Source organism: Geotrypetes seraphini, chromosome 12 (genome assembly GCF_902459505.1).
Source record: "Geotrypetes seraphini chromosome 12, aGeoSer1.1, whole genome shotgun sequence".
NCBI classification, from domain to species: domain Eukaryota; kingdom Metazoa; phylum Chordata; class Amphibia; order Gymnophiona; family Dermophiidae; genus Geotrypetes; species Geotrypetes seraphini.
In genome coordinates, this window is record NC_047095.1 from 75,321,891 (window position 1) to 75,347,230 (window position 25,340).

The following is a 25,340-nucleotide window of genomic DNA, read 5'->3' on the forward strand; positions in this document are numbered from 1 at the left end:
CATCCCATTTGCTCTTAAATTCTTGCACGCTGTTTGCCTCAATCACCTGCACCGGGAACTCGTTCCAAGGATCAACCACTCTCTCTGTGAAGAAATATTTCCTGGTGTCGCCATGAAATTTCCCGCCCCTGAGTTTGAGCGGATGCCCTCTTGTGGCTGAGGGTCCTTTGAGAAAGAGAATCTCTTCTTCCATCTCGATATGGCCGGTAATATACTTAAACGTCTCGATCATGTCTCCTCTCTCCCTACGTTCCTCGAGTGAGTACAGCCACAAATTTTTCAGGCTTTCCTCGTACGATAGATCCTTGAGCCCTGAGACCATCCTGGTGGTCATCCGTTGCACCGACTCTACTCTCAGCACATCTTTTCGGTAGTGTGTCCTCCAGAATTGCACACAGTATTCCAAATGAGATCTCACCATGGTTCTGTATAATGGCATTATGACTTCAGGTTTCCGGCTGACGAAACTCCTGCGGATGCAACCTAACAACTGTCTTGCCTTAGATGAAGTCTTCTCCACATGATCAGCAGTTTTCATGTCTGCGTTGATGATCACTCCCAAGTCTCGTTATGTTGAAGTTCTAGCTAAGGTCTCACCATTCAAGGTGTAAGTTCTGCACGGATTTCTGCTGCCGAGGTCCTTCAAAGAGCAGTCATCCAAAAGTTCAAAATGTGGGCGCACAAGAACAGACAGAACCAGATTTAGATCCCAAAATGGCACAGAGCACGGGAGGCTTGAGCAATTTTGCCACTCCAAGAAGCGAATCACATCAGGAATGGCAGTCAAACGCTGACCTTTCAACAACCCATGAAAGGCTGACAAGGCCATAAGAACGTAAGAATAGCCTTACTGGTCAGACCAATGGTCCATCAAACCCAGTAGCCCATTCTCACAGTGGCCAATCCAGGTCACTAGTACCAGGCCAAAACCTAAGGTGTAGCAATATTCCATGCTACCAATACAGAGCAAGCAGTGGCTTCCCCCATGTCTTTCTCAATATCAGACTATGGACTTTTCCTCCAAGAACTTTTCCAAACTTTTCTTAAAACCAGCTACGCTATCCGCTTTTACCACATCCTCTGGCAAAGTGTTCCAGAGCTTAACTATTCTCTTGAGTGAAAAAAAATTTCCTCCTATTGGTTTTAAAAGTATTTCCCTGTAACTTCATCGAGTGTCCCCTAGTGTTTGTAATTTTTGATGGAGCAAAAAAAAAATAATGATCCACTCTTACCCGTTCTACTCCACTCAGGATTTTGTAGACTTCAATCATATCTCCCCTCAGCCCTCTCTTTTCCAAGCTGAAGAGTACGAACCATTTTAGTCTTTCCTCACACAAGAGGAGTTCCATTCCCTTTACCATCTTGGTCGCTCTTCTTTGAACTTTTTCTAGCGCCACTATATCGTTCTTGAGATAAGAAGACAAGAATTGAATGCAATACTCATAAGAACATAAGAATTGTCGCTGCTGGGTCAGACCAGTGGTCCATCGTGCCCACCAGTCTGCTCATGCGACGGCCCTTAGGTCAAAGTCTAGAATCCTGAGTCTAGCCTTATCTGCATATGTTCTGGTTCAGCAGGAACTTTCTAACTTTGTCTTGAATTCCTGCAGGGTGTTTTCCCCTATAGCAGCCTCCGGAAGAGCGTTCCAGTTTTCTACCACTCTCTGGGTGAAGAAGAACTTCCTTACGCTTGTACGGAATCTATCCCCGTTTAACTTTAGAGAGTGCCCTCTCCTTCTCTCTACCTTGGAGAGAGTAAACAACTTGTCTTTATTTACTAAGTCTATTCCCTCCATTATCTTGAATGTTTCGATCATGTCCCATCTCAGCCTCCTCTTTTCAAGGGAGAAGAGGCCCAGTTTCTCTAATCTATCACTGTATGGCAACTCCTCCAGTCAGATGAAGTTTAATGTAGAGAAATGTAAAGTCTTGCACGTAGGAAACAGAAACCTGAGGTACAGCTACACGATGGGAGGGCTGTCATTGAGTGAGAGTACCCAAGAAAGGGACTTGGGGATAATAGTGGATAAGACAATGAAGCCGTCGGCACAGTGCACAGCGGCCGCTAAGAAAGCAAATAGAATGCTAGGTATAATCAAGAAGGGTATTACAACCAGAACCAAAGAAGTTATGCTGCTGTTGTATCGGGCGATGGTGCGCCCGCATCTGGAGTGCTGTGTCCAATATTGGTCACCGTACCTAAAGAAGGATATGGCGATACTCGAGAGGGTTCAGAAGAGAGCGACACGCTTGATAAAGGGTATGGAAAACCTTTCATACGCTGAAAGATTGGAGAAACTGGGACTCTTTTCCCTGAAGTGGAGACTTAGAGGGGATATGATAGACTTACAAGATCATGAAGGGCATACAGAAAGTGGAGAGGGACAGATTCGTCAAACTTTCGAAGACTACAAGAATGAGAGGGCATTTGGAAAAATTAAAAGGCGACAGATTCAAAACCAATGCTAGAAAGTTCTTCACCCAGAGGGTGGTGAACACCTGGAATGCGCTTCCAGAGGGCGTGATAGGACAGAGTACGGTTTTGGGGTTCAAGAAGGGATTGGATGATTTCCTGAAGAAAAAGAGGATAGAAGGGTAAAGATAGAGAATTACTATACAGGTACTGGACCTGATGGGCCGCTGCGTGAGCGGACTGCTGGGCATGAAGGACCTCTGGTCTGACCCAGCAGAGGCATTACTTATGTTCTTAACCATTTTAGTCGCTCTTCTCAGGACTCTCTCGAGTAGTACCGTGTCCTTCTTCATGTACGCCGACCAGTGCTGGATGCAGTATTCCAGGTGGGGGTGTACCATGGCCCGGTACAGTGGCATGATAACCTTCTCCGATCTGTTCGTGATTACCTTCTTAATCATTCCTAACATTCTGTTCTCCCTTTTTGCTGCCACCGCACATTGCGCAGACAGCTTCACTGACTTGTCGACCAGTACTCCCAAGTCTCTTTCCTGAGGTCGCACCATAGAGCGATACAGGGGCATTATGACATTCTCAGGCTTGTTAACCATCCCTTTTTAATAATTCCCAGCATCCTATTTGCTTTTTTGGCTGCCGCCACACATTGGGCAGAAAGTTTCATGATATTGTCTACAATGATACCCAGATCCTCTTCTTGGGTGCTAACCCCCAAGGTGGACCCTAGCATCCAGTAACTGTGATTCAGGTTATTCTTCCCTATGAACATCACTTTGCATTTGTCCATATTAATTTTTATCTGCCACTTGGACGCCCAGTCTTCTAATTTCCTAAGGTCCGCCTGCTATTTTTCACAATCCGCATGCGTTTTAACAACTTTGAACAGTTTAGTGTCATCTGCAAATTTAATCACCTCACTCATTGTTCTGATTTCCAGATCATTTATAAACAAATTAAATAAATCACTTTGCTCTTATGGCTTGGATCTTGAGCATGCGATCTTAGAGCATAAGGCTATTCAGAGCTTGTGATCACTATTCTTCTCAAATCTAAGAAGTCATCCACGGTGTCTGCCTATGCTAAGGCGTGGAGCACCTTCAAATATTGGTGTAACCAGGATCGGGTGGACCATTTTGTGGCTACTGTTGTCACAAGTCCTTGCCTTTCTTCAGGCTGGTCTGGATAGGGCCTCCCTGTGGCATCTGTAAGAGACAAGGTGGCCAGTCTATCTTGTTTCCATTCTCAGGATAGCGGGTCCTTGTTAGTGTCGCATCCAGAGGTTGCTCGTTTTTTGAAAGGAGCTCTTCGGGTACGGCAACCCGTTAAGAATCCGTTCCTTGCCGGGGCCTTGATGTGGTGTTGTTGGGCTTTGTCAGAACTCCTTTTGAGCCTCTGTTTCTGGATCTTACAATCAAGACTGTTTTTCTGGGTCCCACCACTTCTGCCCGTAGGGTATATGGGCTGAAGGCGTTGACTTGTAGAGACTCTTTCCTCCAAATTTCAGAGATGGGAGTTTTGCTCCAGATCATTCCTTCGTTTTTGCCTTCGTTTTTGCCTAAGTTTCAGCATTCTATGTCAATCAGGAGGTGTGTTTGCCTGTTTTTCAGCCGACAGGATCCAAACATCAAGATCGTTTCCTGAAGAGGTTGGACATGTGCAGAGTTCTGTGTTCTGTTTGTGCTGATGCAATCTATTCAGTGAGGTATTCCCTCTTCTAAGGCAATGATCTCCAGGTGGATCCATAGGGCCATTTCCTCCACTTAAATGCTGGCGAGAAAACAATCTCCTAGTTCTATTAAGGTGCATTCTAGTAGGAGTGTGGCTTCCTCGTGGGCCTCAATGTGATTGGTTTCTCCTAAGGAGATTTGCAGTATGGCGACGTGGTTTTCTCTTCACATGTTTGTCAAGTTTTACGGAGTGGATGTAGCTGCCAGACGGGATTCGGCTTTTGGGTCCTCGGTCTTGAAGGCTGGCACAGCAAGACTTCCCTGACTCTCTGGGGGACTGCCTTTGAGCATCTCTATGGTCTAGAAAATCTCACCTATTGTACTGGAAAATGCTAGAAATAATTAAGAAGGGGATCACAAACAGATCGGAAAAGGTTATCATGCCGCTGTACTGGGCCATGGAATTCCCCCACCTGGAATACTGCGTCCAGCATTGGTTTGCCGTACATGAAGAACATAGTACTACTCAAAAGGGTCCAGAGAAGAGCAACTAAAATGGTTAAAGGGCTGGAGGAGTTGCCGTACAGCAAGAGATTAGAGAAACTGGGCCTCTTCTCCCTTGAAAAGAGGAGACAGAAGGGGACATGATCAAAACATTCAAAATATTGAAGGGAATAGACTTAGTAGATAAAGACAGGTTGTTTACCCTCTCCAAGGTAGAGAGAATGAGAAAGCACTCTCTAAAGTTAAACGGGGATAGATTCCGTACAAATGTAAGGAAGTTCTTCTTCACTCAGAGTGGTAGAAATCTGGAACGCTCTTCCAGAGGCTGTTATAGGGGAAAACACTCTCCAGGGATTCAAGACAAAGTTAGACAAGTTCCTGCTGAACCAGAATGTACGCAGGTAAGGCTAGACTCATTTAGAGCACTGGTCTTTGACCTAGGGGCCACTGCGAGAGCGGACTGCTAGGCACGATGGACCACTGGTCTGACCCAGCAGTGGCAATTCTTATGTTCTTATGTTAATAGCACCGGTCCCAGTACAGACCCTGTGGCACTCCACTGTTTACTCTCCTCCATTGAGGAAAAATGACCATTTAACATTACCCTCTGTTTTCTATTTGATAGCCAATTCCTTATTCACAACTAAACTTTGCCACGTATCCCATGACTCTTTAATTTTCTCAGGAACCTCTGGTGAAGAACTTTATCAAAAGCTTTCTGAAAATCTAGATTATACTATATCAACTGGCTCACCTTTATCCACATGTTTATTCACACCTTCAAAGAAGACAAGCAAATTAGTGAGGCAAGATCTCCCTCGGCTGAACCCATGCTGACTCCGTCACATTAAATCATGTTTGTCTATATTATATTTTTATAATCATTTCTACCACTTTGCCCGGCATCGAAGTGAGGCTTATCGGTCTGTAATTTCACGGATATTCTCTGGAGCCCTTTTAAAATCGGCATAATATTGGCCACCCTCCAATCTTTAGGTACTACCCACTCCATGCGCAGCACACCACTCTTTAAATATATGCCAAACCCTCACATAAGCCTCTGGGACCCCAAGAGGGTTGAGATCACTTTATCTGAATACACCTTCTTACCTAGGCAATCCCTTTCAAAAGTCAAGCCGTAAGTCAGAAGGGACCCATATCGAACATTGGAATGGGTCCCTCAGTCAGAAGGTCAGCCGAGAGAGGTAGAGGAATGGGATCCGCCACCAGATGGCTCACCAGATCCGCATACCACGGTCGCCTGAGCTATTCCGGAGCCATCAGAACCACAAGGCCTGGATGTCGAACTATGCGGAGAGGAACTCTTCCCACTAATGACCACGGAGGGAACACATACAACAGCCCATCGATTGGCCATGGTTGAACCAGAGCATCCAGGCCCTCGACTAACCGTCTCTGCGACGACTGAAGAAGAGGGGTGTTTTGACATTGACACTTGTGGCCATCAGGTCCATGAGAGGCTGACCCCAAGACTGCACTATCAACTGAAAGGCCACGGGGCTTAGACACCACTCTCCAGGATCTAGCACATGAAGACTGAGGAAGTCCGCTTGAACATTTTCCACTCCGGCTATGTGGGAGGCCGAGATGTCTTGAAGATGAGATTCTGCCCAGAGCATGAGCAGAGCTGCCTCCTGTGCCACGAAAGTGTTCCTGGTGACCCCTGATGATTGACATAGGCCACCACCGTTGCATTGTCCAAAAGAACCCTGAATGACTTGCCCAACAGAAAGGACTGGAAGGCTAACAATGCCATATGGATGGCTCTGGTCATTTATTGACCAGGAAGCCTCCACCATGGACCAGATGTCCTGAGCTCTCCAACTGAGAAGAATGGCACCTGTGATCAGCACCTCACCACATCAAGGGAAGCCGCCATAGACCCCAAGACTTGGAGGAAATCCTGCACCCGAGGACACCAGGACGCCATAAATCCGAGACTGCAATTTGCTTACCCGGGCCTCCGGAAGCAAGAACTTCCCCAAGGAGGTGTCGAACATAACTCCTAGATACTCCAGTCGCTGAGATGGAGACAACTGGCTCATGGAAAGGTTGACGACCCATCCCAGCAACCCGGGTCCTCTCCTGGAACGACTTTGCTCGAATCAACCAGTCGTCTAGAAAGGAATGAACCAGAATGCCTGCTTTTCGCAATGCCACCGTGACAACATAAGAACATAAGAATTGCCGCTGCTGGGTCAGACCAGTGGTCCATCGTGCCCAGCAGTCCGCTCTCGCAGTGACCCCTAGGTCAAAGACCAGTGCTCTAAATGAGTCCAGCCTCACCTGCGTACTTTTTTTCTTCCTTAAGGTGAGCTAGCAATGCATTTCAAATTTGTGGTGCTATAACCTAGAAGATTGTGTCTCATTGTGTATTTATAGTTCTTAGAGACAGGACAAAAAGAAGGTTTTTGTCTTCAGATCTTAAGAGTTCTTATTGGATTATATGGAATGAGATGTCTTTCTAGAAATGTTGGAGCTTAAGCTGTTAATATTTTGAAGGTTAATAAAGCGACTTGTATGAGATTCTATATGCTACGGGTAATCAGTGTGCATTCTTGAAAAGTGGTGCTACATGATCAAATTTTTTACTGTTAGTAATAATTTTTATAGCGGTGTTCTGTATTATTTGTAATCACCTTAATTCTTTCAATGTAATTCCCTTGAACAGTGAGTTGAAGTACTTTAGCTTTGATATAACCAATGAATGGATAAGAACATTAAGAGAAGCTATGTCAAGAAATGAAGCTAGTGATCTGATCATACGTAATCTATGGAAGCAACTTCTAACTACTGAGCTAATTTGATTATGGTAGTTCAGTTTATGGTCCATTAAGATCCCCAATACTTTTATCTTAGTGACTTCTTATAGTATATGTTTATTTTTTTAAAAAAAATTTTAATTATTTATTTATTGATTTTATAATTACAAACCAAGCATAAACTTGTACAGAAAGGCCACAAAAAATACACTTATACACAAAAAGAAAAAAAGTTGCAAACTTTCTAAGAAGAAAACAAGTATAGGCTTAATTCAACTCAAGTCCTCAATAACAGAGATCCAAAAATTATTAAAGCGAGTTTAAAGAGAAAGAAAAAAAAAAAAGCAAGAAATAGCTGAAAGACCGAGGATAGGTACCACATTTCTTAATATACAGCTTCAAGATTTTTCTTTGTCCAACCTTGACATCGATAAGAAGGTTGTTAGTTGAAAAGATTCAAAGAAAACATATTTGAGCATTCGGTAATATACAATGCATTTACAAGGATGCCTTAAATAGAATGTAGCCCCCATTGAAACAACACCCGGCTTTAGAAGAAGGAAGTCTTGTCTAAGCCTTTGGGTTTCCTTGAGAATTGGGTGCGTGGTTGAGTGTTTCCATGATCTGGGCAAAGTCCCTGTTTCCAGACTGTTTGTAATGAGTTTAAGTATGAACGGTCCAAAGATGCCCAAAACACATTTTAGGATGAATGGAGGAATAGGTTCAGAACTGGAGCCCTTTAAGTTTATGGTTTGAAACAGTCTGTGGAATGGGAGTGCCCAAGTCGTGCACCTGTGGCAACCACTGCTGAAGCAGAGCATGCTTTCTTTTTAAAGATGCTTTTAACTGCTAGCTTTTTAAAGCTAAGATACACCTTTTAATTCTAGCCTTCATCTTAAGTTTCCATCTTTACCCCTCCCTATTGTAATATCCCTTATCCGTCTCATTTACTATCATTCATTATATTTCCTCCCCCGTTTCCCTTTTGGTCCTGTTTATGTTAAGTGTACTGTCAATGTTTTTATATTGAACCCCTGTATTTGTAGTTGTACTATTATAATTTTTAGATTTGTTCATCACTTTGTATTACGAATAAGCGATTCATCAAATTTTAAATAAACTTAAAACTTGAAGCGGGCGCATGTGAGCCCGGGCCCACCGAACCACACCAGGGAAGCCGCCATTGACCCCCAAGACCTGAAGAAAACCCTGAGCCCAAGGACACTGGGATGCCATCAGAAGGCAAATCTGCAACTGCAATTTGACCACTCGGACCTCTGGCAGGAAGACCTTCCCCAAGCTGGTGTCAAAAAGAACCCCAAGGTACTCCAGACGCTGAGACTGAGCTAACCGGCTCTTGGACAGGTTGATTACCCATCCCAGTGACTGCAGGAACTCCACAACCCAAGCTGTAACTCAGGAGCTCTCCTGAAATGACTTTACTCGGATCAGCCAGTCGTCCAGATAAGGATGAACTAGAATGCCCTGCTTGCGCAAGGCTGTCGCCACAACCAACATAATCTTGGTGAATGTCCACGGAGCCATAGTCAGACCCAAAGGAAGCGCACAAAACTGGTAATGCCGTCCCAAGATCGCAAAGCAAAGGAACCGCTGATGGGAGGTGTGAATCAAAATATGCAAGTATGACTCCGTCAGATCGAGATCAGAAATTCCCCAAGCTGAAAAGCCAGAATGACAGATATCAGGGTCTCTATGCAAAAAGACAGAACCCGCAGAGCCCTATTGACCCCCTTCAGATCTAAGATGGACCCGAAAGGCCTCTCTTTCTTGGGCACCACGAAGCAAATTGAATATCTGCCTGTGCGCCACTCCTGTGAAGGCACTGGCACCACCGCTTTGAGATCTAGCAATCTTTGAAGCATTTGACAAAAAGCTCGCTTCTTCCATACTACCTGATGTCAGCATAGCTATTGCTAGCAATCAGCATTTTCAGCTGGCATAACTAATGTCAGCAAAGGCCTATGGGAAATTATATCAATCTGATTCTGGCATGTGAATGCAGATAGACCCTGAGTGCAGGCAGACGGTTTCATACAACCCTAAAAGACGGTTTCAAATAGCCCTGATTAAATCATGATTAGCTAAAAGGTGTTAATGTCTGATTAAGAGGGTGCTTAGGACAATGGGTCCAGGTGCACAGATAACTAAAGTTAATCAGAAACTATTGTCAGAGACACATTTGACTGCAGCCTATTCTTATTCTGTCTAGCACAAGTTTACTAAGGAGGGGGAGGTTTAACTACTACTGAAGCTCAATAGTTTTCTATATTCAGAATAAGATTCCAAACGATAAAAGCCTCCTCTCTGCAACACACATACATCTTTTTTTTTTCTCTCTCTCTCTGTGTTCTCTCTCATTTACAAGAACACAGAAGCAGTCTCTGTAATTGTAACTTTTATTAATGTAACTGTAACTTTTATTAATCCTACTTTTCTGTAAGCCTATTTCTATAATATATTCTTTATGCAATCACCTCTGGCTGTGTTTCTTATTTGATTCTACTCCTGGTGAATCTTCTGTGAGGGAACTGAACCTGGGACCTGGCATTTGTAAGGGCGCCTCTCATGTAACCCCTACAACCTCACTTGACCTTCAAACCTTACACCTGACAAGAAGCAAGAAAGGAATCTGGCCAAGCGCGGGAAAACTCCAGAGCATATCCATCTAGAATCACTTAATGGACCCACTGATCCTTTGTGATCTTGGCCCAGAACCAAGGGAGGTGCCGGCAAGGAGTCATTGGGTGGGACAGGCGTTGGGGGAGCCAGTGGAGGAATGACATCCCCCCTGATGGGAACCCCCCCCCAAAAGGACTGCATGCGCTGAAAGAAACGGCCACAAGAAAACCCAGAGGCCATAAAAGAAGCAGAACCTTGACCAGGGTGATATCTGCAGAAATCAAGCAAATGCCCCCAAGCAACGCCACCCCACGCAGGTGGGCGGGCACAGTATTCGGGAAGATGGGGCACCTTAGAGTCCATCAAGGTCTGAAACAACTTGTCCAAATCCTCACCAAACATAAAAGACCCCCTGAAAGGGAAATTTTGTCAGCTTGGCCTTAGATACCGCATCTGCCAAGCAAGCCCGAAGCCACAAGGTATGACAAGCGGCCACCCCGAGAGCCATGGACTTGGCTCTCGCTTGCAACAGGTCATACAGGGCATCAGAGAGATAACATAGTAAATGAATGATGATGAATGATGGCAGATAAAGACCTGAACGGTCCAATCCAGTCTGCCCACAAGTGATATTCGTTTAAAAAATACATGATATGATTAACTTGTCTCCTCTTTGATATTTCTGGATCGTAAACTGTAGAGTCTGGTATTGTCCTAGGTTCCAAATGCTGAAGTTGCCATCCAAGCTCACTCCAGCCTATCCAACCATTCCGTTGTTTGCAGGATATCTACCGTAGTCTGGCCAGCAACATCCTCATGTTCCATATTAGTGGAGTTCACATTGATGCCCACCCCAGCCCATCCTACATTGAATCGCCATATATGGGACATAAACTGTGCCGGTCTGTCCAATACTGGGCTTAGTTCTTTAATTTACATCATTTGTTTTCTAATTAGAAATCCTCTATTTTTATGCCACCCTTTTTTGAATTCCATCACCGTTTTCCTCTCCACCACTTCCCTTGGGAGGGCATTCCATGCATCTACCACCCTCTCCGTGAAGAAGAATTTCTTAACATTGCTCCTAAGTCTTCCTCCTTCAAATTATGACCTATAGTTTTACCATTTTTTTTCTTCTCTGGAAAAGATTTGGTTCTATATTAATGCCTTTCAAGTATTTAAACGTCTGCATCATATCTCCCCTGTCCCTCCTCTTCTCCAGGGTATACATATTTAGGTCTTCCAGTCTCTTCTCATACTTCTTTTGGTTCAAACCTCTTACCATTTTCATCACCCTCCTCTGGACCACTTCAAGTCTTTTTATATCCTTTGCCAGATACAGTCTCCAAAACTGAACACAATACTCCAGGCAACCATCTAAATTTTGGCTACTTTCTGTTCCACCAAGGTCCAGTCATTAGACTCACGGTCAAGGACATGCTCGGCCCACCAAAAACATGCCCAAGCCACCACACTGCTACACATCACCACCTGGACCGCTAAGGCAGAGACATCAAAATTCTGATGCAAAGGAAAAGAGTGAGATGCAGAGCAGAACCCCGAAGCAGAGGGTCCACAACATGCAGGGGCTCCTTTGCATCTTCCTTGAAGCGCAACATCGAGGAGACCTGAAGAATAAGCTCCTGGAGCTCTTCCTGCTGAAAAATGCCATATACGCATCCTCGCCAGCTAATAGAACCGCAAAGCCACAGCTAACGGGGATTTATCGCTCTTAAGCCTATCAATCTGCCTACACACCTCCTCTAGACTGACTGTCAATCCTGTCAGCTTTTCGTCTTCATTTCCAGCATATAGCCTGATGGGTTCCGGTATGCTGTGTACATCTTCTTCGGTAAATACAGACGCAAAAAATGTGTTCAGTTTGTTGGCGATTGCTTTGTCCTTCTTTAGCACTCCTTTTATTCCATGGTCATCCAATGGTCCCTCCGCTTCCTTTGCGGGTCGTTTCCTCTTAATATATCATAATCTCTTTTGGCCCCTTTTATTGCCTTATGGCACCAGCGTTGATGTTTATGCTTGTTCCAGTTTTCATCTGTTTTTGACCTTTTCCAATCCTTAAACAAAGTTTTCTTGTCTCTTATCGCTTCCTTCACCGCTAGTGAGCCATGACGGTTCTTTGTTGTTTTTCCTCTTTGATCCCTTGTTGATACGTGGTATATATAGATTTTGTGCCTTGGTCACTGTGTCCTTAAAAAGGGACCAAGCTTGCTCTTGCGTTTTTACAGTGCTTATCCTCTTCTTAATCTTCTTCCCTACCATGAGTCTCATCCCTTTGTAATTCCCTTTTCGGAAGTTCAATGCCGTTGCTGTCGTTTTGGACTGATGTTTCTCCCCTGCGTCCAGATAGAAGCGGATCATATTGTGATCACTGTTTCCCTGTGTCCCTTCTACTTCTACATCTTGTGCCGGTCGACTAACTCTCTACCTTGCTGGTATCGGTGGCAAGGCTTAAAGCTGAGGCACCCTCTACAAAATTTTGGGTAGGTGGAGGTAGGGACTCAACTCATGACCTGTCGAGTGTGACACCCCTGAGGTCGGACGGACCCCAAACCAGGGTCCCCCAAGCTCAGTCAGGCACCAAATGGGGACAAGAAGGCCACTACACAAATTCCAACAGCCCTACATTAAATAGGGATGATGGCAATAGCTTACCACCACCTGCTGAGACTGAGAGAAGACTGAAATATGAGAGGGAAGCATAGCTATTTCTACTACAGCCAAAAGATTTTGTCTCAGTCTCCATCTGCTGGTTATGAAGAGCTTTTACCCATCAGTGAAGCTATACCGATCTGGAGAGGTGCTAAAGAAATTCTTGTTTTGAGTACTGCTTCCTCATGCCATGCTTTCCTTCTGTAAAGAGTGTTTGTTTGCTTTTCACATGCTAATATCAAAATAATGTGAAGAAAAGTTTGCACCATCATTTGTCACTTCTTTTTCACAGAACTCAGTGGGTTTCCTCTTTCTTTATATTCCCAAGCATTCTATCTTTGGGAAATTTGTAAAATCTAGTTAACTGGTTTTCAGAGCAGATTTCTGTGAATTTCTGCAAAAACCCTTTTTACTTAAGGCTAGGAACTTAAAATGTTAGCCTTGTTTAAAAAACTTATCCTAGCCTTACCTTAAAAGGTACTGCAGGCTTATAGGAGTCAGGCAGTTCCCAGCTCAACAATACAGATGTTTTCATCACAGCATTTACACGGAAATTCTTTGCAAACACTGAAAGAACAAAACAGAAATTAAATAATTGAGTTGTGTTTTTTACTGACTTCTTTTGTACTAAACCAATTAGAAGGAAAAGTTTGCCTATTTGCTGACAACATGAAGATTTGCAACAGAGTGGATGCCCTAGAGCAGGGGTGTCAAACTCAATCAGATAAGGGGCTGCAATCTAAAACATAGGCTAAGTCGCGGGCCAAATTTTTTATTAAGATACTTAGGGGTCCTTTTATTAAGGTGCGCTAAATACGCACCTTAATAGAAGGACCCCTTAGTCTTAGTAGAACCTTTGCAGAGTGCTAGATACGACTATGGCCACTTTGTTAGAGCAACTGGCTGATTGTGCTGGTCTTTATCTGCTGGCATTTACTATGTTACTATATGGTGATATTTTCTGTGATCAGCCTATGGTACGTTAAGTTTGCTACTGTGCAGCGGTTCACCTTGGGTTATTGTACATAGCTTTCAGAAGCTAGCACTCTATCCAGAGGTCAGAAAAGAATGAGCAAAAGATGGCAGTACTAGAAAATAAGTGAATCATTTTTAGAGAGTTTGCTCATTCTAAATATAGCCTTTGAACTGGTAAACCTCTCGCATATCAGAGTAGATTTAGAAAAGAAGCAAAAGATAACGGACAGTGGAGGAAGGGTAGGGGTTAGCTAAAGCTGGAAATGCATTTGGCTGATGTTGAGGGCTGCAGAGGCCAGATTAAGAATGTTACAGATTTCCTGGAGCTTTCAATTATAAGAAACTTTGAGCTGATTGCAGGAAAAACAGTTGAAATACGTAACTTGCCCTTAGGGTGGGGCTTTTGTTTTTTGTTTTAAGTTTTCTATTGATTTTTTCACATATCAACAAGTGTTATAAATTTTCCATACATTTATCTTAACAATACACTTGATATCTCTATAATGTATTTTATATAAACCATATTTTATATTATTTTTCTTATGAATTTATATAACATATATATTGTAATGATTTTATCAATTATTATTTAATTATGAACCCTTTTCCCTCCCTTTATCACATTAATTTCTCATAGGACTATCATTCATTCATTATGATATATTTTTTATAATGTATAATAAAGAGAATAAATTCTTTACCCCTTCCCTCCCTCCCTTCTTTAACCATTATCTTATTATGGGAAAAAATTAAAATCAGTCATTGCAAAAATCTGTTAATGGTCCCCAAATCTTCTTGAACTTATCCATATATCCTTTTTGTGTTGCAAATGTACGCTCCATCTTATATATATGGCAAACTGAGTTCCACCAAAAATTATAGTTCAATCTGTCATAATTTTTCCAATTATGTGTAATTTGCTGTACTGCTACTCCAGTCAATATAAATAAAAGGGTGGGGCTTTTAATGTTAATATTTATTCTAATTAATCACATTTAAATAAGTAACTATTAGTAGGGGAAGTTTGTTCAGCAAGAATCTGATTCATATTAAAGCAGCCTGCAGAGGATCGCCGGTCAGCTGCAGCAATCTTAGCAGGCTGCCGTTGGCCTCCGTAGCACGTTCCCTCTGCCGTGGTCCTGCCCTTCCTCTGAGGTATGAGACCGCGGCAGAGGGAACGTGCTGCTGAGGCTATGGCAGCCTGCTAGGATTGCTACAGCCGACCAGCGATCCTCCGCAGGCTGCTTTAATGTGAGACTGGGAAGCGGGACAGCTTAAGTACAAATTAATAATTGTCTGGCAGGCCAAATTTTATTACTGGCCTGCGGACCAGAGTTTGACATGTCTGCCCTAGAGGGAATGGACAATATGATAAGTGATGCATCTGGGGAGAAGATATCCAAAGGAGTTATATGTGCTACGGGATGATTGGCTGATAACCACACTAAGAGAGGGAGTTTGGGTGATAACCACATAACAAAGCAGTGGCCACAACTAGAAGAATGCTAGTCTACATAGAGGGAAACAATCAGCATAAGAGGTATTAATGTCCCTGTACAAGTTGTTGGTTAGGCCCAGGGCTGGATTAAAGGGTAGGCCCAGTAGGCATGTGCCTCGGGCCTGAAAATATCAGGGGGGGGCCCCAGGGCCGGCGATAGGGGGAAGCAAACAGGGCAGGGGGCCTCCAACTGCCTGGTGAGTTGAAGTCAGCTTCCCTCAATACTCCTTCGCTGCCCTCTTGCGCACAAGAGAACTGAATCCAGGCCGCAGGGCTCTAACACTGCGCGTGATGGCTTCTCTTCTTCTCCGAAACAAAAAGTTATGTCATGAGGGGAAGAGAGGGAGAAGGGAAGCTAGAGCGCACAGTGTTAAAGTGAAATGAACCCAGGCCATGGGGCTCTAACACTTCCCGCGCTGGCTTCCCTTCCCTCCCCCTCATGACATAACTCCCTGTTTCATCGGAGAAAGAAAGCCAGTGCACACAGTGTTAGAGCCCCGCGGCCTGGGTTCAGTTCGCTTATGGGTGGCAGGCAAGAGGGCAACAAGGGAGTGGAAGGGAGGGAAGCTGACCTCACCTCACCAGGCAGTCAGGGGGAAGGGAGAAATGCTGCTATACCCAATTGCGGAGAGAGAGGGAAGGAAGGAGAAGGAAGACTAGGGAAGGGAGAGGAGAAGAAAGAGAGATGCCAAGATCATAGGAGGGAGGGGAAGGAAAGGCGATACCAGACCATGGAGGGGGAGGGAAGGAGACAGATGCCAGACCAGGGGCTAGAGAATAACAAGGTGTTACCCGCAGCTAGCTGTGGATAACTCACCAAAACGGGGCCGGAAAAAAATTGGTTGCCGTGGGGACGGGGAGAAGGCCATGTCGGTTATTGAGAAAGACATGGGGGAAGCCATTGCTTGCCCTGGATCAGTAGCATGGAATGTTGCTACTCTTTGGGTTCCGGAATCTTGATACTAAAAGATTCTGGAATCTTGCTACTCTTTGGGGATTCCACATGGAATGCTGTTACTCCTTCAGTTTTGGCAAGGTACTAGGGACCTGGATAGGCCATCATGAGAACGGGCTACTGGGCTTGATGGACCTTTGGTCTGACCCAGTAAGGCTATTCTTATGTTTTTAAAATTAAAGTAAGCCAGCAAAGGTAAGGGGAAGGAAAGGAGGGAGCTGGCAGGCGGGTAGGCAGGAGCGAAGGGCAAGCAGGTGTGCGGGCAGGAGCGAGGGGGGGAGGCTGCTGGACCAGGCAAAGGTGGGTGGAGAGGAACAGACGCTGTACACTTTGGTGGGGAATATTTGTGGGGGCGATGACGGGGACCGAGCTCATGGTGATGGGACGGGGATGGAGCTCACGGGGATAGGGACAGATTTTTTTCCCCGTGTCATTCTCTACCAGGGGCAAGGAAAGAGGGAGGGAAAGAAAGGAAGGAAGGAGAGAAACTGTCAGATAATCGAGAGGGAGGGAGAGATAGAAGAGGAGAGCAGAAAGATGCCAGGGCAAGGGGGAAGAGAAGGGAAACTAAGGAGACATATCTACCTTCTCCTACTCCCTCCCCTGAGTCCATTATCTATCTTCAGGCAGCACTGTTGAGGGAGTGGCATCTTGCTGCCATCATTCTCTGCTGCTCCCCTTCCTGGCATCTAATGCTTTCACCCTTATCCCCACAATCAGCATTATTCCTATTCCCCCCCCTCCAGCTGATTCCCTGCCACCGGTCTCTGCATATTCTTTCGACTGCACCTGCCCTCTCTGACAACTTACTGTTTCTGCTGGGGCGGGCCGAAGTGGAGAGAAGTTGAAGGGACTGGCAGCAGGAAATCGCTACCACTGCTTGACAAACTTTTACAGAAAAAAAAAAGGTAGATGTGCCGGCTGGGGGGTAAAATGGAAAAATGCTGATTGAGGGGAGAAGGGTGAAAGCATTAGATGCTGGAAAGGGGATTGGCAGAGAGGATGCCGCTCCTTCAAGAGTGCCGCCTCAGTTGGTCTCATAATACTGCTACTGCATAGAGCAGGGTTTCTCAACTCGGTCCTGGAGTGTCCCCTTGCCAATCAGGTTTTCAGGATAAATGCCAATTCCAGACTCTGTACCTTCTACCTTGCTGCGCCGTATGCTTGGAACATGCTGCCCAAATCCCTACGGTGGGCTCAGTCTTTGGCAGTGTTCAAGGACCATTTAAAAACCCACCTCTTCGGCACCTGAACCAACATGGCGTTGAGTGCGGATGTCTAAGCAGGTCACAGTGTGTATTGAGAGGTTTTTTTACTCATTAACTTACCGCGAAATGCAATTCCAACCCGAATGGGGAAGAGGAAGGGAACCATCTGCCCTAACCCTCCGGCTTCTAGGACCTCGCAGCACCTGATCCAGCCGACTATACAGACCGCTTTTGCCCGCTCAGCTATGGAAATCCAACCTACTTCAGGGGTGAATCCAGAGATCTCCAGCGAACTCAGCGCAGGAGCTGCCTGGGTATTTGAGCATGGAGCAGAGGTCAATTCCTCCCCAACCCAGAAGTGCTCTGGTGCAGGGAGATGCAGGAATTCAGCTGCCCGATGTGGGAGAAATGGACTCCAGTAGAGGAGGGATGCCAGCACTAGAGCCTTGGCAGGACAGTGTTGGAAAGGTTGACCAGCTAACCCCTGACGCCATGGAAGGAGAGGTGAGAGGTGCTTCTGGAGGGAATAACATCAGCTTTGGAGAACTGAAACGACCTGAGAAAATTTATATGGAAGCCAACCTTAAACTGAGTCTTTCATCCATCAAAACCGACTATGGGACTATCTATTCCAAGGTTAAGCAGCAGGCAACACGACTAACTTAAGAAATTGGAGAAACAAGAGGAGAGTTTGAAGGAAGTAAAGTTTGTCCAAATGAAAATGGTTAAGGAAAGATCATTTATTTCTTGCAAGTTGGAAAATTTTGAAAACTCACTTAGGAGACTTTTGAACTTTCCTAAATGTTCCGTCATCTCTCCCATGGAGATGGCGAGAAAGTACTTTTGAGAAGTCCTAGCCATTCCAGTGGAAAATCTACCTCCAATTGTTAGGGCTTATTACTTGGATATTAGGAGACCCCAAGGGAAGTCTACCCCTAAAGGAAAATCTGAAGTTGTTGATTTGTCTTTATTTCTAGAAAGTTCCCTTGAGGTAGTTACAGATGGAACCACTCTTCTGCTGACTCTAGCATTGGAAAGTGACAGAGAATATGTTTTATGTCTGTATTTCCATCACTTAAATGACAAATTTTTGGGCTCAAATGTTAGAATTTTTCCCAATCTGGCTTTGAAAATCCAGAGGCGTAGAAAGGAATTCTTGGCCTTGCAGCCAAGACTCCTAGCCCTTGGGGCTACTTTCTTGCTTAAATTTCCAGCAAAATGTTTTATTTCTTATCAAAGTAAAAATTTCCTTTTTTTTTTTAACTTAAACAAGTATTAGATTTTTTGGGGCCAAAAGAAAGGTTGGTTTCTTAGTCTTTGATGAATGACCTGTCTACTGGCTATAGGAGGGATAACCATTCTGTCACTCTATTTTTTAATAATTTTTCTGTTCATTGTTAAATTTATTTCTTTTCTTGGTTCTAAATTTGTGGACTGAATAATCGATTTTATTTGAAGTATATATTTTAGTGTATATATAGGATAATTTTCCTTTCTGTATTTTCTGATCTCTTTCAAGACAGTAAATGCTTGATAAATTGTAAAAGGATATAAATTAAAAAAAAACAAAACACAAAAACGCCCACCTCTTCAAGATTGCTTTCAACTCCTAACTCCTCTCACCTTGGGTTCTGCATTCCCAACCCTAAATGTCATGTCTGTCTGTCCAAGTAGATTGTATGCTCTTCCGAGCAGGGACAGTCTATAAATGTCAAAATGTATAGCACTGCGTATGCCTTTCAGTGCTATATAAGTGATACTTAGTAGGAGTAGTAGTAATATGCATGAAAGAAATTTGCATATAATGGAAGCAGTGTACAAATCAAGTTTATGCATATTCATTGAGGATATTTTGAAAACCTGACTGGCAAGGGGGTACTCCAGTACTGAGTTGAGAAACACTGCCCTAGAGGAAAGGAAGAATATGGGAAATATATTAACCGTTCCCCTTAACTGTATTTATGACATCCTGTTTGTCTGGCTTGCCTGTTTAGATAAGAACATAAGAACATAAGCAATGCCTCTGCTGGGTCAGACCTGAGGTCCATCATGCCCAGCAGTCCGCTCACGCGGCGGCCCAACAGGTCCAGGACCTGTGCAGTAATCCTCTATTTATACCCCTCTATCCCCTTTTCCAGCAGGAAATTGTCCAATCCTTTCTTAAACCCCTGTACTGTACTCTGCCCTATTACTCCCTCTGGAAGTGCATTCCAGGTGTCCACCACTCGTTGGATAAAGAAGAACTTCCTAGCATTCGTTTTAAATCTGTCCCCTTTCAACTTTTCCAAGTGTCCTCTTGTTCTTTTATTTTTCGAAAGTTTGAAGAATCTGTCCTTCTCTACTCTCTCTATGCCCTTCATGATCTTATAAGTCTCTATCATATCCCCTCTAAGTCTCCTCTTCTCCAGGGAAAAGAGACCCAGTTTCTCCAATCTCTCAGCGTATGAGAGGTTTTCCATCCCTTTTATCAAGCGTGTCGCTCTCCTCTGAACCCTCTCGAGTAACGCCATATCCTTCCTAAGGTACGGAGACCAATATTGGACGCAGTATTCCAGATGCGGGCGCACCATCGCCTGATACAATGGCAGGATAACTTCTTTTGTCCTTGTTGTAATACCCTTCTTGATTATGCCTAGCATTCTATTTGCTTTCTTAGCGGCTGTTGCGCACTGTGCCGTCGGCTTCATTGTCATGTCCACCATTACCCCCAAGTCCCTTTCTTGGTTGCTCTCATTCAATAATATCCCTCCCATCGTATAGTTGTACCTCGGGTTTCTGTTTCCAACATGCAATACTTTACATTTCTCAACGTTGAACTTCATCTGCCATCTCTCCGCCCATTCCCCCAATTTGTTCAAGTCCCTTTGCAATTCTTCGCATTCCTCTTTAGTCCCAGCTCCACTAAATAGTTTTGTATCGTCCGCAAATTTTATTATCTCACACTTCGTGCCTGTTTCTAGATCATTTATGAATATATTAAATAGCAGCGGCCCAAGCACTGAGCCCTGCGGAACACCACTCGTGACCCCCATCCAGTCCGAGTAGTGGCCCTTCACCCCTACCCTCTGTTTCCTATCCGCCAACCAGTTTCTGATCCATCTATGTACGTCTCCGTCCACTCCATGGTTCTTCAGTTTCCGGAGTAGACGTTCGTGAGGCACCTTGTCAAAGGCTTTTTGGAAATCAAGGTATATGATGTCTATGGGGTCTCCTCTGTCCATCCGTTTGTTAATTCCTTCGAAGAAGTGCAATAAGTTCGTTAGGCACGATCTCCCCCTGCAGAAACCATGTTGGGTTGTTTTCAAAAGTTCGTTTCTTTCCAGATGTTCATCGATGTGTTCTTTAATCAGTGCTTCCGTCAATTTCCCCGGAACCGAGGTCAAACTCACTGGTCTGTAGTTTCCCGGGTCACCTCTTGATCCCTTTTTAAAGATGGGCGTGACATTGGCTATCTTCCAATCCTCCGGGATCATGCCTGTTTTCAAGGATAGGTTGCAAATTTGCTGCAGTAGTTCCGCTATCTCCTCCTTTAATTCCTTCAGAACCCTGGGATGGATTCCATCCGGACCCGGGGATTTGTCAGTTTTAAGTTTTTCTATCTGCCTGTGTACATCATCAAGGCTCACTTCCATGGATGTTAATTTTTCTGCTTGATTTCCATTGAAGATTTGTTCAGGTTCCGGTATGTTGGTTGTGTCTTCGTTTGTAAATACAGACGAGAAGAACATGTTGAGTCTTTTTGCGACTTCTTTCTCCTCCTTCACCGCTCCCTTCCTGTCTCCTTCGTCCAGCGGTCCTACCTCCTCCCTAGCTGGCTGTTTCCCTTTAACATATCTGAAGAACGGTTTGAAATTTCGTGCCTCCCTGGCTAGCCTCTCTTCATACTCTCTTTTGGCTTTTCGAACCACACGGTGACATTCTTTTTGATACTTCCTGTGCTCCTTCTGGTTCCCTTCAGTTTTGTCCTTTTTCCATTCCCTGAATGAATTTTTCTTATTGCCTATTGCTTCCTTCACTATTTTAGTCATCCATACTGGGTCTTTTGTTCGACCCTTTTTGCACCCCTTTCTGAATCTGGGGATGTGCAGATTTTGTGCCTCGCTCACTGTGTCTTTGAAAAAAGACCAGGCATGTTCTACTGTTTGCCATTTTTTGGAAGTGTTCCTAAGTTTCTTCCTTACCATTTCCCTCATTGCTTCATAGTTTCCTTTCCTGAAGTTGAAAGATGTCGCTATGGTTCTCTTTCCGTTCGGTATGCCTACTTCAACCTTGAACTTGATCATATCATGATCACTGTTTCCCAACGGTCCCACTACTTCCACTTCCTTTGCAGGTCCCCTTAGTCCATTTAGGATTAAATCCAGAGTGGCATTTCCTCTCGTCGGTTCTCTAACAAGCTGCTCCATGAAGCAATCTTGTATAGCCTCCAGGAATTCTGTCTCCCTAGCGCATCTTGAGCTTCCAAGACTCCAGTCTATCCCAGGATAGTTGAAGTCTCCCATAACAACTGTGTAAAGCTTTTGCATTCTCGCTTCATCTCGGCATCCATTTCTTTATCGCTATCTCCGGTTTGCCCGGGTGGACGATAGTATAGGCCCATCTTTATTTCATGCCCTTTCCTACCCGGTATTTTAACCCATAGCGATTCCAGTTTGTTGATCATCTCCGCTGTGTCCATTCTTGTCGATTGTATGCTTTCTTTTACGTATAGGGCTATTCCTCCTCCTTTCTGACCTGACCTATCCCGGCGATAGAGCTTGTACCCCGGCAGTGCTGTATCCCATTTGTTTTCCTCATTCCACCACGTTTCAGAGATTCCAATGATGTCTATGTCCTCTGCATTGGACATGGCTTCTAGCTCCCCCATTTTGTTTCTTAAACTCCTTGCATTAGTATATATGCAGTTTAGATCCTGGCATTTTGTTGTCTTCATTTCTTTTCCCTGTGCTTCAGATGGTAAGCTCTTTCAAATAGGAACTGTTTTCTTACTCTTTGTGACTCTGTACAGTGCTGTGTGCATCTGGTAGTGCTATAGAAATAATTAATATTATATATAATTAATTATATATGATACTAATGTTTAAATACTTGAAAGGTATTAATGTATATTTTAAAAAATGCTTTCCAGAGATGAAGTGGTAGAACTAGAGGATATGAGTTGAAGTTGAAAGTTGGTAGAGTTAAGTGTTTAGTCAGGAAATAGGTTTTCACAGAGAGTGTGGTGGATTCCTAGAATAGTCTTCTGGAACAGGAAAAATTGTGGTGATACTCAAAAATATGTGGTATAAACACAGAGAATCTCTATTGGGAAAGAGGTTAAAATCAAAATATTAACTTAAATGACCTCATGGTTTTTGATGTGCTATGATGGGCAGCAGCAGTTGATTAAACACTACTCCAAAAGGTAGGAAGTAAGGACAGTGCTAGACAGACCTCTATAGCTTTCATAAAATACAAAAAATCGGCCGTGACGTTATCACCCAATAAATGGCAGTGTGAACGCGGAGCTCTCTTCACCACCAGCTAAATCAGCTAAAAATTGGCAATCCCGTTTACCCCACTGGATTGGAATGTGGGCCAATATCGAGAGTGCCTAGCCCGACAGATGGTTGGGAAAAAAACTAAGCTAGATTTGCATGCATTTGGGTTTAAGTCGATGGCGGCCCGAAACCGTTTGGTGCAGCTAATGGAGGAGCTCCCGGAATTGTCGGCAGGAGCAGAGGGCCCTGTTGGGAAGGATGCACAGGAAAGTTGTGCAGAAACATCACTTGCGAGCAGAACAGATCTGCAACGCTGGATGGCTACGTTGCAGTCCTCCTTAACTACACTAAAAACAGAGCTCCGTACGGATATGGGGGGACTTCATGAGAAGATTGATCAGATGGGCCAGAAGCTTAATGATTTTGAGGAGCGTGTGAACACGCATGATCAGGACATTGGGGATTTTTAAACTTGTAAAAATTTGGAAATCAAGTGTGATGATCTGCTGTTGAAAATTGAAGATGGGGAGAACTGCTCCAGAAGGAATAATCTACGGGCTCCTGGGATGGCGGAAACAAGCCTGGAGCGTGATGTGGCAGCTTTGATGCAAAAGATATGCCAGGCCTTCTTAAGCACTGCGGAGCCCGATGGAGAAGTAATCCTGATTGAGTTCAATCGAGTACATAGAACGCTGGGTCCGGGGTCGCCAGACAGGCCCAGGGATATAGTGGCTTGTTTTGCTAGATTTCCCCTCAAAGAAAGTCTTGCAAGAAGCGCACAAGGTGGGATGTTTGGAGGGAGAAAAGATTGAAATCTTTGCCAATGTCTCCCCTATCTCCTTGTGGTGGAGAAGAGAATTTTGAGAGGTGACTAAGTGTCTTTCAGTGCACAGTATTCGATATCATTGGCTTTACCCCTTTGGATTATCATTTGCCTATGCTAATAAATCTCATTGGGTGACCACGGTGGCTGATGCTAATGTCTTGTTAGAGGAGGTCTGTCTATGGAGGGACAACCTACAGAGCCAGCGAGGGGTGGCCTCGTCGCGCTCAGTGGCAGGGCACAGATGGCACTGTATTACTCAAAAGCAGAAGCTACAACGGCAGGTGGAGGTTGGGCAACCTGCGCCAACTTGAAGTGGGACACCGGTTCTGAGTGTGTCCCAGCAGCATCATTTGGGGTGGGATTTTCCCCGCCTGCGACTTACTTGTTGACTTCACTATTGGATGTATGGGGGGGGGGGTTCTTTATATTTAGCTTTTAGTATGAGGTGGTGTGTGGTTCGGGAAGAGTACATGTTGAACTGGGGGTGGGAGAGATACCTTTTGGATGGGAAGTCACCTGAGTCACACTGGATTTTATCTGGCTATAGGGTTTTTTCTGGGAGGGGTGGGAGGGCTGTTTGGGAGATGGGGCGGTGGGGGAATGTGTGCAGGGAGAGGTGTGCTTGGGGTCTGCCTGGTGGAAGGATGAGTGCAGTTTTGGCGTGCAATTGGAGAAATACCTGGGGTGGGGTGCTAGAAATGATTAAGAAGGGGATCACGAATAGATCGGAGAAGGTTATCATGCCACTGTACCGGGCCATGGTACACCGTCATCTGGAATACTGCATCCAGCACTGGTCACCATACATGAAGAAGGACAAGGTACTACTCGAAAGGGTCCAGACAAGAGCAACTACAATGATTAAGGGGCTGGAGGAGTTGCCGTACAGCGAGATATTAGAGGAGACTGAGAGGGAACATGATCCTTGAAAAGAGGAGACTGAGAGGGAACATGATCGAAACATTCAAGATACTGAAGGGAATAGACTTAGTAGATAAAGACAGGTTGTTCACCCTCTCCAAGGTAGAGAGAATGAGAGGGCACTGTCTGAAGTTAAAAGGGGATAGATTCCGTACAACTAAGGAAGTTCTTCTTCACCCATAGAGTGGTGGAAAACTGGTACGCTCTTCTGGAGGCTGTTATAGGGGAAAACATCCTCCAGGGATTCAATACAAAGTTAGACACCTTCATGTTGAACCGGATCGTACACAAGTAGGGCTGGTCTCAGTTATGGCACTGGTCTTTGACCTAAGGGCAGCCGCAGGAGCGGACTGCTGGGCACAATGGACCACTGGTCTGACTCATCAGTGGCAATTCTTATGTTCTTATGTGTTTCAGGTATTGGAAAAGGTAGGGATCTCAGGGACCCACCTACATTGGCTTTGGCTGCTTTATGTGACTCCTTTGGCCTCGCTTAATATCAATGGAGGGTATACTAACAGCTTTACTCTGGGGAAGGGAACTTGCCAGGCGTGTGCTCTGTCACCTGTGCTTTGGCGCAGTTGGTACGGCAGATGACAGATATTATGGGTATAAGGCGTGAAGGGTTGAAAACTAAAATATTATTGTTTGCGGATGATATCCTTTATACTCTAAGAGACCCTTACAACTCGTTGAAGGCAGTGGTGGAGACTTTGATAACCTATGGCCAAGTGTCCAGCTTTTGGATAAACACATCCAAATTAGAAATTTTGGATCTTACC

At 44.6% G+C, this 25,340-nt stretch overlaps 1 protein-coding gene across 1 annotated transcript in view; it reads right to left on the minus strand.

Annotated features, from left to right (window-relative positions):
* Window positions 1-25,340, minus strand: part of PTPRF (protein tyrosine phosphatase receptor type F) — a 953,410-nt gene that overhangs the window by 347,206 nt on the left and 580,864 nt on the right. The window contains exon 18 of the mRNA XM_033915537.1: window positions 13,165-13,262. Coding sequence (XP_033771428.1) covers window positions 13,165-13,262 — 98 coding nt within the window. The remainder of the gene's footprint in view (window positions 1-13,164; window positions 13,263-25,340) is intronic.